Source organism: Columba livia, chromosome 21 (genome assembly GCF_036013475.1).
Source record: "Columba livia isolate bColLiv1 breed racing homer chromosome 21, bColLiv1.pat.W.v2, whole genome shotgun sequence".
Lineage (NCBI taxonomy): Eukaryota > Metazoa > Chordata > Aves > Columbiformes > Columbidae > Columba > Columba livia.
Genome location: NC_088622.1, coordinates 7,357,547 through 7,372,162, shown reverse-complemented (window position 1 = coordinate 7,372,162; position 14,616 = coordinate 7,357,547). Strand labels below are relative to the sequence as shown.

The window sequence follows — 14,616 nt, the reverse complement described above, 5'->3', positions numbered from 1 at the left end:
ACAGGGCAGTGTCCACAGTCAATTCTTTATATGGCTTAGCTAGATTCTTAAATTTTCATCATTCTGCATCTCAAACTGCTTACCTCCCCTCTAGGGACCTGGTGTCAGGTTGCTCTGAAGTCTGGTTCCCAAGTCTCTTGAGGCAAACTCTCAAGCATTGCAGTTCATAGAAATAAACAATTTAATGGAGTAGTACAGCAGCAGAGTCAGCTTGGGCTTGTGCCTTTGCAGAGGTGCCAATTCAAGCATAGAAGTCATTGGGTAATTATACCTTTACAGACTATTTACCAGCACCTCCCATGTTGATCCAGTCCAATAGCCATATTTGAGTCTGGGGTCTTCTTGCTTCTCATTGGATTCTTTCACTGTCTTCAGATAGACCCTTTTTCATTTAGCTGCAGATGTTGTTGATAGATCATTACCATACAGCCACACTTCTCTGGCAAAGAGCTCACAGTAGCTCCCCCAGATTGTCATATTTATGGATTAACGTGGTTGTTTCATAGTCAAATTGCACACAGTGGGAAAGATCTACACAAGACTCTTTGCACCCCCAACTTGTCAGTATTCAGTTGCAGTTCTGCTTCTTTGTGGGTTTCCCAACAGGAGTTCTTGGCCCATCTGCAGCGCAGGCCTTCCCCTTCTTTGAAGACTGGACCAAACTGCTGCAGGTTTGGCTGGCAGGGGGGTTGTGCATCTGTCACAATGCCATTCCTGATAATGGTGCAGATGAAGACACCAAACCAATACACTTGCAGCTACAGATGTTGGTTTAGGTGCTGCAGATGCAGCTTCTTCTGCAGCTGCAGATACCATTGTAGAAATCACTGCAGAGACCATTGCTGAGGCAGTCAGGTGCAGAGACAATCGGAGATGCAGGTGCCATTGCAGATGCAGAGACCACTGCAGACACTCACAGTATCACCCATGCAGCTGCAGATACAGCCATCTTTGCTGCTGCCGACAGCATTGCAGATGGACAGGCCACCACAGAGGCCACTGCAGATTTCACTGGCCGTTGCAGATACACTCACCTGAGCTGGCTCCATAAGATACAGAAAAGCTTCACCAATGCTGACTCAGTGCAAAACAGAAAGTCTTCCCCTGTCATAACTCAGCTGTCTTGCAGCGTTTCAGATCAGATCCAAGCACCCACCCCTCTTGTGTCTAATTGCAAAATTAGAGTCTGGGGTCTTCCCTTTCTTTATTGGATCTCTTCATTTTTGTCAGGAAGGTTGTCAAGTAAAGTTCTGACCTTCAGTTGTGATTTTGCACCCACAGCTGGAGAAAATAAGTTCTTGGTAATAGCCAAAACATTATTCTACTAGATGCTGTTCTGTTCCTTTACTTATCTCCAGTTGCCATGGTTTAACCCAAGCTAGAAATATAACCATGGTAGCTGCTCACTCACCCCCCTCCTCGACCCCTGAATGAAAGAAAGTCCCAAACATAACTCCCCTGAACAGGTCACCAAGACCGAAGAGAAGAGCCAGAGAGAGACTGGAAGATTCCAACTCTCCTTAAATATGAAGCATGACACTAATGGGATAGAATACTAGTATTGATCAATCTGGGTGTCAGTCAAGCTCTGCCCCATACATGCCCCCTCTTCCTCAATGCCTCACACCTGTGGGCAGAGTGCTCAGAATGTCCTTGGCTCTCAGACCAGACCAGAGCAACTGAAAAAGATTAACTCTGTTCTGGGGTGTTATCCTCTTGTTCTCAGACTAAGTTCAAACAATGACCATGCTAGCTATGAAAAAGAAAGGTTTCTAACTGCATGAGGAAAATTAACTAATTTTCAGTCAAACCAGCACAGTGGGGAACACAATCTGCCTTTTCAGATGCTTGGATCAGGGATTGGACCTTTGTCTTAAGTAACACATCCAGATTAACACACCAGAGCCACCTTCACATTGCTTGTATCTAACTGTCCTCACTGCTTCCAGTTTTCTCCCCTAACAAGTACACAAGCCATGTCAGTGATGCCCCACATTGGGACCCATTAACACTACAAGAAACTTTTGAGTTTGCATCAGACTTTGACTTCTTGAGGAGATTCTTCAACTTCTTATCACCATCTGATGTTCATGGACTCAGCACCAAACCCGCCAGAGAGGTCATTAAAGTGCCTTGTGCTGCTGCTGTGCTGCTGAGCTGGGCTGGGCTCCTGGGACAGAGGGAGCTCATGGCAAGCGGCAGCACTGCAGAGAGACAGCTCTGCCCAGGAGCAGCTCCTCTGCAAAGCGCAGCGGGGCTGAGGGCTCTGCCTGCAGCACCGAGGGCAGAGGAGCCAGGCAGAGAGAGGAAAACACAGTCTGGGCTGGGAGGAAGCTGAGAGATCACTGGAATTGAAATCTCTGCAGTCCTTGACATGGTAAGTCTCTGGGTGCAGGGCAACGCAGCTGTAGCTCCTGGAGGCACCTCCTAAAACTGGCACAGCCACAGCTTATAGGATCTGTAAGGATAGGGCTCCTGTCAGGCAGGTTTGAAGAGCTGTGAATCAAGAGTCTGCACCCAGGGGTGCCCAGGGCTGTCCTGCAGAGCAGGGTCCCTGCACCCCAGGGCTGTGACAGGGCAGGGACTCTGCCGCCTGCCAGGGTCAGCGCTCAGCCTGCCCGGGGAGATCCCCTTGCGCTGCAGGGAGAAGCTCTGCATGAAAGGAGCAATGCAGGGTCCTTCTGCTGTAGACACGGTGCTGCATGGGTCAGAGCTGAAGGTGGCCAACTGTGACCTGCAGATCACCAGTGCCCAGATCAGAGGAGGTGCATGGGGGCCACAACGACATCCCAGCTGGTGGTGTCACAGACCACCTGTGGTGGCTATGGCCTGCAGGAACCAGGCTCTGCTCTCTGTGGCTCGTCCCCACGTAGCATGAGTCAGCCCAGAGACAATCCTGCCAATGTGTGGTGGGATCAGGAGGGAGGTGATACTGAAATTTGGCAAAAAGGCTCCTTATCACTATTTTGAAAGTGTTAAAAAGCAGCCACTTTATTGCAGTGACCAGATGGCTGGAGGATCGTTCCTCTTACTGAAAGCATGCATGACTGTCCTGGCTTTATTAAAAACAAGACCAGCTCTCTATCAGTGAATTTTCCTTTCAGCTAAGTTCTTCTAAGTAACTGCACTTTTCTAAATTTGTCTGCGTGTTTTTCAGACACTGTTTACTCCAGAGCTGATGACAGTAGCAATGGTATGCAGAAGAGCCCCATGTTTAGACCTATTGTTATGGCAGCAAAGGTTACTGATAAATTTTGCATATCCCATAAGTTAAAGAGGCATATTTGCAAGGAGAGGCAGACAGAACAGGTGACTAAAACTGACCTAAGTATTCCATCCCATCCACATCATACACCCTATAAAAGTGGGAGATCATGAGGGTCTCGCTCTCTTCGACCATGGCCAGCATCTAAGGAGGATCCTGCCTGTCATGCCTGCAATCTGAGGCCTGGTTCCAGAGCCTACATCCCTGAATCCAGTTCCAGTTTACTGCCAAATCCAGCCCAGGACTTCCAGGTACCTGCCCTGCAGGTGCTGGAGCAATTGCACTATCCCAGGAAATTCAAGATTGATTTTGTATATTTTGTATTATTTTCTCTATTTATTAGTAGCATTTTTAACTTTTATAACTTGTAAGTCTCTCTTCCTTTTCCTCCTGTTACCTCTCCTAGTGGAGACGGTAGCGGGTTAACAGAGAGCATCTGCCACAGCTTATCGTCACCTTGCAGTAGAAGGTGACAGCTTTATTTGCACCAAATAGGGTGGGGCTTGAGTGAGAAGGGCTAAGAGTGGTCTCTGACAATTTGCCTTAACAGCTTCCTGGGTAGGGCAAGTGAGACAACATTGGACTCCCAATTTGAGTGGTCAGAGTTCTAATCCTCTGGTGGGAGGACACCTCAGAAAATGATAGATCTTGTGTGCTTTACAGGTCATTTGGTGATGATAAAGCAGATTGCAGTTATTATCTTGATTTAAAGGATGTTGTTGCAAATCTGCTATTATTTGTCTTATTTGCTAACTTGGTTGTATTCAGTAATGCCTTTTTTGGGATTGATGCTTCTTTTTACTGTTTATGTGCAGAACATCATCTCTGGAAGTTGCGATAAAGTTGGTTTAATGGCTTTGTTGCTGGATTGTGTAGCATTGCATTTTGTGGTGACAGTTAAGCTGATGGTATATTTCTATTCGTTGTTGTCATACTTCAGGAGTATGCATTTTTGGAATTCCTAGGTAGAAGCAAAAGAAATTAAAGAGAACTGTACCTTTTGGGTTTTTTTCAGTTGCAGGAGTGATCTTTTAGGAGAGCTGTTCAACTACCCTTTGCCTTTTTCATTATGGAAAATTACAGATGCTTTTGGGAATTTTGAATATCCCTGGACAATTGAGTTAAACTTGTTGGTATCACTTGGTCTCTGGAATGTGTGTCAGTCTTTGCTGGTGGTAAAACTACTCAGGAGGATTGTGGCAATTCAAACTTCTGCGACAGATGTTACAGCTGTTGAAACCTCAGCAATGTGCACTGTAGCCACTTAAACTCCTGTGACAGATTCTGCAGACACACCAATTCTGACAACAGATACAACAGCTACTGCAACCCCCTCAACAAGCTGCAGCAACTCCAGTTCCTGCCTTGGATACTGCAGTCACTCCGGTGCCAACCACAGTTAATGCTGCTACTGCAACTCGGGCACCGCAGCCACACCAACGCTGACTGCAGATACTGCAGCCATCACAACTTCAACAATTGTCACTGTAGCCGTGGCAACTACAACTGCAATGCCAGTTACTGGATCCACACAAATCTCCACAATATGTGACGTGGCCATTCAGACTTCGGCAGTATTAGTTGCTGCTTCAAGCAGGAGGCAAAAGAAAACACAATTGGAATCCATTATGAAGGAAGATGAAGAGCAGGAAGAGGTTATTTCTGGAATAGAACAAGGTGAAGGTGAAGAACAGCCAGAGGAGAAAAGAGAGGGTCCTTCTAAAGCAAAGCAATCAGTATAGGAAGAGCTAAAAGACCGCTCCTTATCTCTGAAGGAGCTGAGGACTGTGAAACAAGACTTTAGACATTGTGAAGGTGAGCCAATTGACACTTGGCTGATTCGATGCTGGGATGATGGGGCCAATAGTTTGTAATTAGATGGCAATGAAGCCAGTCAGTTGGGATCCCTGGCCCAAGATGGTGGCATTGATAAGGCAATTGCAAAGAAGAAACAAAATCAAAGCCTCTGGAGATGAATCTTGTCAGCCGTAAAAATGAGATACACTTTAAAAAATTATATTGTATGCTGCCCAACCAAATGGGCCACCATGGAGAAATCTGTTAGGTATCTGAGAAAACTGGCTGTGTGAGAGATAATTTACAGTGACCCATAGACAAATATAGATCCTGATGAAGTGCCATGTACCCCAGGTATACTGCAGGAGTTTGTGCAGAGCACACCACCGACTTATACTCACACTTTGGGATTATTCTTCATTTCAGTAGGAGATCAGCCATCAGCTGTGGGTGAAGTAGAAAACATTATGTGACCATATGAAGACACTCCTTTTTCTCCCCTACAAGCCTGTGTCTTGGCTGTGGAGAGGAAGGATAGATCCTACTTGTCACCTGCATGGGCCCAAGTCACAGCTGTTAACAGAAGATGCCCTTCTGCAGGACCAGCTTGAGAGAAACAGAACACGTCACAAGGTTAATTATGTTTTTTCCTGCATGACCGGGGGAAGATATGAGTAATTGGCATGGAAAACACACTGCTGACCTAGAGACATGACTATGTGTGTTGAAAAAGAAAGCTCTCAAGAGAAAAGCTGCTCCATTTACCAGTGGGAGGCTTTCCAGCCAGGGTAGGAGGGATTCTTGTGTCTCCCTACTAGAGTCAAGTAAAGAGTGGGTGTCCTGGTTTTGCTAAAAACAAGTTTCTCTTTTAGTGAATTTGCCTGTCAGCTAAAGCCTTCATATTAGCTGCATTTTCCTGGAGAACCAGACACATGTTTTGGTAAACCTAGCAATGGAATGCAAACTTATTGATAAGCACAGATGGACATCTCGCGAGAGGGGCGACGAGAAACAAGTGAGCAAGAAACTGACCAACTGTGTATAACATCCCATTCACGTGAATACTTTATATAAAGTGGGAGATCACAAGGATCTCGCCCCTTTTTGCCTTTTCCCTTCTGCTTATGGCCGACATTAGGAGAGGACCTTGCTATTCGTCCCTGCGAACTGAGGCCAGTGACAGACTGAATCCAGCTCCGACTGGCTGCAGAGTCTAATCCAGGACTTCGGTTGCCGGCTCTGCAGTTGCTGAGAGTTTCAAGATTGGTTTTGTATATTTTGTATTATTTTCTCTATTCCTATTAGTAGTATTAGTAAAACATCTTTAATTTTTTCCAACTCTCTTCACTCTGCCCTTCTTTTCCTCCCAATCGCCTCTCCTTAGTGGAAAGGGGGAAGAGGGAGGGGGAAGTGGGGGGGGGGGGAAGAGGGGGTTAACAATACATCTGCCAGGGTTTTATTGTCACCCCGCAATCTTAACCCTCGACAGATAATTGGCGCCCAACGTGGGGCAAGAGAAAGGGGTAAATTTGAAGATTTCTGGCTTTTCTACTGCTCTGACGTACCTTTCAGTTTTCTTGGCACGGTGCCAACTCACAGAGTTGTGATACTCACGCATCCGTTTGCTTTGGATATTATTTAGTTGTATTAAGGCAAAGTGAATTACACTGATTTAAAGATGTTATGGCATAAGTTGTATCAGTTATTTTCTACATTGTGCTCACTGATTCCATATCTGTGTTGGGCTTTCTTTTTAAATCGAAGTATTCATTATATAACAACAAGGAACTGGACAATGGTCATGATGATACTGTGTGGTTTGTCACTGGTTTATTTCATTATACTGCAGCCGCTAATGAATTTTTACTCGCTTCTGCTTTACCTTGAAAAGCCTCCAGGAGAGATTAAAGAGCAGTACGGCTCTGTGTTTGCTAATTGGTCAAGCGAATCTTTAGAAAGGCTGACTAACAATACTTTCATTTTTTCGCTAGGACAGTTCGCAAATGTTTTAGAGAATTTTGAATATCCTTGGAGTTTTGATAGAACTGTGATGGTGTTATCTGGTTTGCTGAATGTGTGTCAGTTTGTGCTTCTGTTAAGAGAAATGGGGTTCAACAGGAGGTTTGCGTCTCTTTGTTGTCCTGAGATTTGCGGTGCGTCTTCGGAAGCTTTAGCAAAAAGCACTCCGAGCCGCTCGAGAAAGAGCAAAACAGCGAAAACTGACGCTGCAGCCACTGCCCCCCCAACGGCGGCCTCGCAGGCTGAAGCTACAGCTCCTCCGCAGAGCTCCTCTGCCAAGGTCATTGCAGATAACATTACTTCTCCAGCCTCAATGGCTAACAAGGCAGCCCCCCCTTCTTCACACACTGGACACTGTTGCTGCTGTAACCACAGTAATCACTGTGACAGTCATTCCGACTCTGGAAATAAATCAAATGATGGTGAACCCATATCAGCATCAGTTGCTGGTTGTAAGAAAGTCACTAGAAAGACTACCTGTGCAGCAGATGATGGCACAGGGCCAACATCAACCCAAGGTGCATCATCAGGACAGGGAGGAGATGAAGTGACCACCACTCGGTCCTTTTCTCCAGGTGAACTGAGAGATCTGCGAAAAGACTTCAGTCGTCGTGAAGGCGAGAATATTTTAACCTGGCTGCTCCGATGCTGGGACAATGTGGCAGAAACAATTGAATTGGAAGGTGGTGAAGCCAGGCAGCTGGGATCTCTGTCAAGAGATTCCACCATTGATAGGGCAATTTCAAGAGAGTCTAACGCCACTACTCTCTGGACCAGACTCCTGGCAGCTACGAAAGTAAGATTTCCCTACAAGGAAGATTGTATATCCAAGTTGGGGAAATGGAATACTATGGAGAGAGGTATTCAGTTCCTGAGAGAATTAGCTGTGCGAGAGATCATCTGTTTTGGATCAGACAACCAAGAGGGGACAGACCCAGATAGAATCAATTGTACACGATCTCTGTGGCGCAGATTTGTACAAAGTGCACCCCCTGCATATGCTAAGTCATTGGCAGGAATGGTCTGGTCAGCTGGAGGTCTACAAGAGATTAATGAAGTGATTGAGCAGCTCCGGAACTTTGAGGACAGCCTTGCTGGTTCTCTACGGGCTTGTGTCTCTGCTGTAGAGAAACTGTGTGAAAAATCTGATGACCGGTTTGAAAAGATATTGCAAGAAATCAAAGAACTCAGAGAAGACACGTACCATTCACGACCTGCACAAACCTATGTTTCAGCTATTAGGAAAAGGCGTTTCCAATCTCGAGAGAGAGGACAGAGGCAGCCCACAAAAAGAGGTTCGCTGTGGTTCTTCCTACATGAGCAGGGAGAAAACATGAATAAGCGGCATGGAAGACCTACCTCAGAACTTCAAGAACGAGTACGTGAGATAAAAGGAAAAACTCCTAGGAAGGTGGCTGCTCCAGTTTACAAAAGGAGCAGAAGAGATTCTGATGCTCTTGAAGGAACCTCTAATTCACACCCAGAGACTGTGCAAAACAGAAATCAGAGGTGCCCTGCCTCCAACCAGGTGGAGGAAAGGGATAACAGAGGACTGTACAAATACGATGGCCTGGTACAACACACCCCCAGGAGTACAAAGCTTTAGTGGACACTGGTGCTCAATGCACAATAATTCCTTCTAATTATAAAGGAACGCAATCCATCAATATTGTTGGAGTAACTGGGGGATCCCAGGAACTGACTGTTGTAGAGGCTGAAATGAGCCTAACTGGAAAAAACTGGCAAAAGCATCCCATTGTGCCCTGGGAGACTGTCATGACAAAATGAACTTAATGAACTTTTTAAAGGATGGTCCACTGATTAATTACTCCTGTGTATATATGTACATATGTATATATATATATGGTAGTAGTGATTAATTAGATTGTATTGATAGATTGTATTTATAAGGTTTAAGCATTCAGTGAATGGCATATTATAAGGGGTGGAATGTCCTGGTTTTGCTAAAAACAAGTTTCTCTTTTAGTGAATTTGCCTGTCAGCTAAAGCCTTCATATTAGCGGCATTTTCCTGGAGAACCAGACACATGTTTTGGTAAACCTAGCAATGGAATGCAAACTTATTGATAAGCACAGATGGACATCTCGCGAGAGGGGCGACGAGAAACAAGTGAGCAAGAAACTGACCAACTGTGTATGACATTCCATTCACGTGAATACTTTATATAAAGTGGGAGATCACCAGGATCTGCCAGGGTTTTATTGTCACCCCGCAATCTTAACCCTCGACAGTGAGGCCCTGCCTCCAGGCAAGTGGAGGAGAGGAACAATGACAATCGAGCTTATTGGACAGTGTGGATTTGATGGCCTGGTACATCAGAACCATATGAGTATAAAGCCCAGGTAGACACTGACACACAGGGTACCATGATGCCACCGAATCATGAAGCGTCAGAATCCTTCATTATTGAAGGAGTGACTGGGGAATCCGAGGAATTGACTCTATTAGAAGCTGAAGTGGGCCTAACTGGAAAAAGAGTGGGAAAAACACACTGTTTTGACTGGCCCAGATGTTCCGTGGGTATTTGGTATAGACTATCCCAGGAGAGGGTATTTTAAGGACCAAAAAGGGTATCAGTGGGCCTTTGGTATAGCAGCTGTAGAGACTGAGGACATTAAACAGCTGTCTGCCTTGTCTGGTCTCCCAGATGACCCTTCTGTTGTAGGACTGCTTGCCTTTCCTTGCCTTTTGCCTCGCCAGGCATTGCCTTTTGCCTCTTGTTGCCTTCAGTTGCCTTGCCTTTTTCCACTGCCTTGCCTTTTGCCTTGTGTTTCCTTCCTTTGCATTGCCTTGCATTTTGTCTTGCCTTGCATTTTGTCTTGCCTTGCTTTGCTTTGCCATGTCTGGCCTTTTGCATTCTTTTGCCTTCCTATGACTTACATTGCCTCTTACCTTGATTTGCTTTGTCTTTTCCCTTGCCTTCCCTTCCTGTGCCTTTTGCCTTGCCCTTCCTTACCTATTGTATTGCCTTGGCTTCCCTTCTCCTTTGCGTTGCCTTGCCTTTTGCCTTGCCTGGCCTTTTCCTTGACTTGCCTTACTTGCCTTCTCCCTGTCTTCGTTTTTCCCTTGCCTTCTGTTTCCTTGCTTGCCTTGCCTTTTTCATTGCTTTGCCTTCCCTTCCCTTGCCTTCATTTACCTTATCTCCCCTTCCCTTTTGCTTTCCATATTCTTTGCTTTGCCTTTTATTTTCTTGCCTTTCTCCTCATCAGGTATAAAACAATTACTCACACATTTGTACTCTCACAGACGCATGCACTTTTGCATCATGATCCAACTTGTGAACCCACAGTCTTGCCTTCTTTCACTATAAAAGCTCTTTGGTAGCATTTGTCTTATAGACCCACAGCTAGGTATATTTCTTCATGTGGTTTTGAAGGTATTGCAAGGAAAATTTTTTGGCTCTTTTGTTCGAGTCTTACCTGGCATATTTCCCTAGTATCTGTCCACATGCACACTCTTGATTGTGCACCTACACATAGGCACAGGAGTTTCCACAAACGCATGTGAATACACACCAGCACTTGTACACTTATCCACCCAACTAAATGCCCATGCGTCTGCAAACATAGACATGAAGGCATACGCTTGTACAAATACAGAAAAGTTTGCAAGGACAACTCTTGCATTTATGTGTGTGAAGCCACGTACAGCTATGTGCAGAATCATGAGGCACGTGAGGGGGTGGTGGTGTTTCCTTAACAAGAGGCAGCAGCTGGCGCAGCGACATGACCTCACAGGCCCTGCAGCACCGCTTGGTCCGTATGGGCAGGCGGCCTGTACCGAGCACGGGTGTGCCAGTGTGAAAGTGTGGAGCGGAGCTGCAGTACCGCACTTTCCTCACCAGTGCTGCAAGCGTGCATGCACGGTTTGTGAGCTGCTGTACCTGATGTTACTCACAAGGCAGCAGCACAGGTATGTTTACACATGACACTACCCAGGTGGGGGTTTGAGGTGTAGTACTAGAAATTCGTCAGCAGGGGGAAGCAGAGAGCACCCTCACAGAGCCGTGATCCAGACGTGGTGCCGAGATTTAGCCAACAGGCGGCAGCAGAGAGCACAGCAAACCCGAGCCTTTGCGCATGCGCGGTTCTTTAGGCGCAGTTCCTAACTTTAGTCACAAGGTGACAGCACACAGCACGTTCAGAGTGCAACTGCGCAGGTACAGCTCTTGAGATGCAGCACCGAATTCTAATAACCAGATAGCAGCACAGAGCGTGTTCAAAGAGCAGTGCTGTGCATGTGTGTCGAAGGTTAAGATTGCGGGGTGACAATAAAACCCTGGCAGATATATTGTTAACCCCCTCTCCCCCCCTCCCCCCTCTTCCCCCTCCCTCTCCCCCCTTTAAAGATGTTTTACTAATGCTACTAATAAGAATAGAGAAAATAATACAAAATATACAAAACCAATCTTGAAAGTCTCAGCAACTGCAGAGCCGGCAACCAAAGTCCTGGATTAGACTCTGCAGCCAGTCGGAGCTGGATTCAGTCTGTCACTGGCCTCAGTTCGCAGGGACGACTAGCAAGGTCCTCTTCTAATGTCGGCCATAAGCAGAAGGGAAAAAAGGGCAAAAGGGACGAGATCCTCGTGATCTCCCACTTTATATGAAGTATTCACGTGAATGGGATGTTATACACAGTTGGTCAGTTTCTTGGTCTCTTGTTTCTCGTCGCCCCTCTCGCGAGATGTCCATCCGTGCTTATCAATAAATTTGCATTCCATTGCTAGGTTTACCAAAACATGTGTCTGGTTCTCCAGGAAAATGCAGTTAATACGAAGGCTTTAGCTGACTGGCAAAATTCACTGAAAGAAAAACTTGTTTTTAGCAAAACCAGGACAATGTGCAGGCCTCGAGCAACAGGAACAGATCTTTCTGAGCAAGTGGCACCAGAGAGCATGTTCCCCTTGGAGTGCTTTTTGCAGCCCCAGTGTCCTTGCAGCTACAGGCTTTGTGGTTCTCGGAACCCTAACACTGTTAACCTAATGGCATCCCGTTCCTTGAGCTGAGGTCTCCACATGTATGGGTGTCCCAGATGAGAAAGGTGCGCAGGGAGCGATGTTGGTTCGGTGATATGCTCTCCTTGTCATGCCTTTTGCAGACCAGTGTGCCTGGAGCTGTAGGATTTGTGGCTTTCAGAATCCCTCCCCTACCCTACCCCTAATTGCACCCAGCATGCATGGGTGGCCCAGTTGAGAAATTTCTCCAATGGGCAATGTTGGTGCCGTGCTCTCCTTGCTATGCCTTTTGCAGCCCCAGTGTCCCTGGAGCTGTAGGATTTGTGGCTCTTGGAACCCTAACACCAGAACCCTCATCACGAGTCCCCACCACCTCTACTCCCACAGTGACCACCGCTGCAGCACCACAACCCTCTCTGCCACCACCATCATCACTACCACTATCAGCAACATCATCCCCTACGGCCCCCACCACTGTTGCCACCCCACTCCCCACCATAACCAACCCCCTCCCACCACCACCCACTCAGCAGCAACTCTGACTCCCCCCACCACACCCTGCAAAATCACCAGCCATACCACCCTCACCACCTCTTCCACTACTGTGCACACCACTCCCAGCACCACTCCCACCACTCCAACCACCATGCCCACCACCCAAACCACTGCCACCGCCCCCAGAACCACCAGCACTACCCACAACACCACTACTACTATCCTAACTACTCCTGCCACCACTCCCTACCACCTTCAGCACCATACCAACCACTGTCCCCCCCATCACCACAACTGCTCCCCCCACAACCATCCCCACCACCACCTCTGCCAGTACCCACCACTAATTCCGTCATCCCCACCACAACATCCATTCCCACCAGCACCCCTACCACCCTCACAATAACAACCAAAACTACCCCACACCACCCCCGCAACACAACCACATCCCCCACCACAAGCCTTACCACAACTACCATCTCCACCATCACTTCCACCTATGCCACTACCAACAACCCCCCCACCTTCCCCAACACCAGTCCCCCAACTACCACTGTTACAACCAAGACCAACCCTTACCCTCACTACCAGCACCACCACCATGAGCACCACCCTCATTAGCATCCCAGCACAAACATCACCTCCACCACTCCCACAATCACCAACCCCTACCAACACCTCTGCAACCACCACCCTGCCCAAAACCCCCACTACCTCCAACAGCACCAGCATCACCACCCTCACCACCACGCACACCACCACCCCCACAACCACCCAAACCATTCCCACCCCCACCAACTCCACCATCTCCACCACAACCACCACCGCCGCACCCACCACCCTCAGCAACAGCACCGCCACCACCAGTATCACCGCCACACTCACCCCCACCTCACCAATACCACAACTAACCCCACCCACCACATTAGACACCCCAACAAGCACCCCCACAACACTCAATACCCCCACAATGAGCCCAAATCATCAACCCCCCACCTACCACCTATTCTACCTCCACCACCACTGGCCCAACCACCACCATGACCACTACCATCCCCTCTACCCCTACCATGCCCTCCACACTAACAAACCGCCCCCACCACAACCCCCCACCTCTATGACCACTCCCATCCCTACCACCCCCACTACCACCATCATCCCCATCACCTCCACCACCCCCACAACCACTAGTACCCCCCCAAGCACTCCCATAACCACGACTACCACCCCCACTACCATCATCATCCCCATCACCTCCACCACCCCCACAACCACCAGTACCCCCCACACCACTCCCATAACCACAGCTACCATCCCCACCATCACCCCCCCCACCACCACAAGCATCCACGCCACCACTCCCACCGCAAGCTCCACCACCCCCACTAAACCCACCAGCACCTCTCCAGGCACCATCTAAACTACCACCCCTACAACTACCCTAAAAAGTGGATGATAAAAATGAGGCTTTGGACATTCAGAAACCGAGGCTCTGCACCCTAAGTGAGAAGTGTGTACCCTTAAATGAGAGTTTGGACCACAAAACTGAGGCTTTCAATCCTAGAATCAGAGATTTGGACCCTAAAAATGAAGCTTTGGGGCCTAAACCTGAGGCTTTGAACCCCCTAATAGGGCTTTGGACACTCCAAATATGGGTTTGGACACAAGATGTGAATCAAGATGTGACTTGTTACCTAAAAATGCCTGGCTAGATCCTAAAAATGATGCTTTGGACCATGAAAATGAGACTTTGCAAACTAAAATTGAGATTTTGGAACCTAAAAATGAGACTTTGGAGTCTAAAATGAGGCTTTAGAATTGAAAAATAAGGATTTGAAAAATAAAAATGAGGCATTGGACACCATAAAGTACACTTAGGACTCCAGAGATGAGGCTTTGGACCTTCAAAATCAGACTGCAGGCCTTAAAAATGATGCTCTGTTCCCTTAAAAACGATGCTCTGGGTCCTAAAATGAGTTTCTGCACCTTCAAAGTGTAAATATTGGAACTTATAAATAAGGCTTTGGACCATAACAATGAGGGTTTGGACCCTAAAAATGAAACT

General features: G+C 47.3%; 1 protein-coding gene across 1 annotated transcript; it reads left to right on the top strand.

The window, feature by feature from the left end:
- The first annotated feature begins 7,126 nt into the window (after positions 1–7,126).
- LOC135575985 (mucin-2-like) lies at positions 7,127–13,971 on the top strand. Its single transcript, XM_065038220.1, has 3 exons — positions 7,127–7,859; positions 12,352–12,532; positions 13,013–13,971. The coding sequence occupies exons 1-3, from the start codon at positions 7,167–7,169 to the stop codon at positions 13,969–13,971; spliced, it is 1,833 nt and encodes a 610-aa protein (XP_064894292.1). The 5' UTR covers positions 7,127–7,166.
- Positions 13,972–14,616: the final 645 nt, after the last annotated feature.

Coding starts and splice junctions, on each gene's coding strand:
- LOC135575985 (XM_065038220.1), top strand. CDS start 7,167: ATGGGGTTCAACAGGAGGTTTGCGTCTCTTTGTTGTCCTGAGATTTGC. Junction 7,860..12,351: donor CCACTACTCTCTGGACCAGA/CTCCTGGCAGCT, acceptor TGCCTTTTGCAG/CCCCAGTGTCCCTGGAGCTG. Junction 12,533..13,012: donor CCCCTACGGCCCCCACCACT/GTTGCCACCCCA, acceptor CCCCACCACAAG/CCTTACCACAACTACCATCT.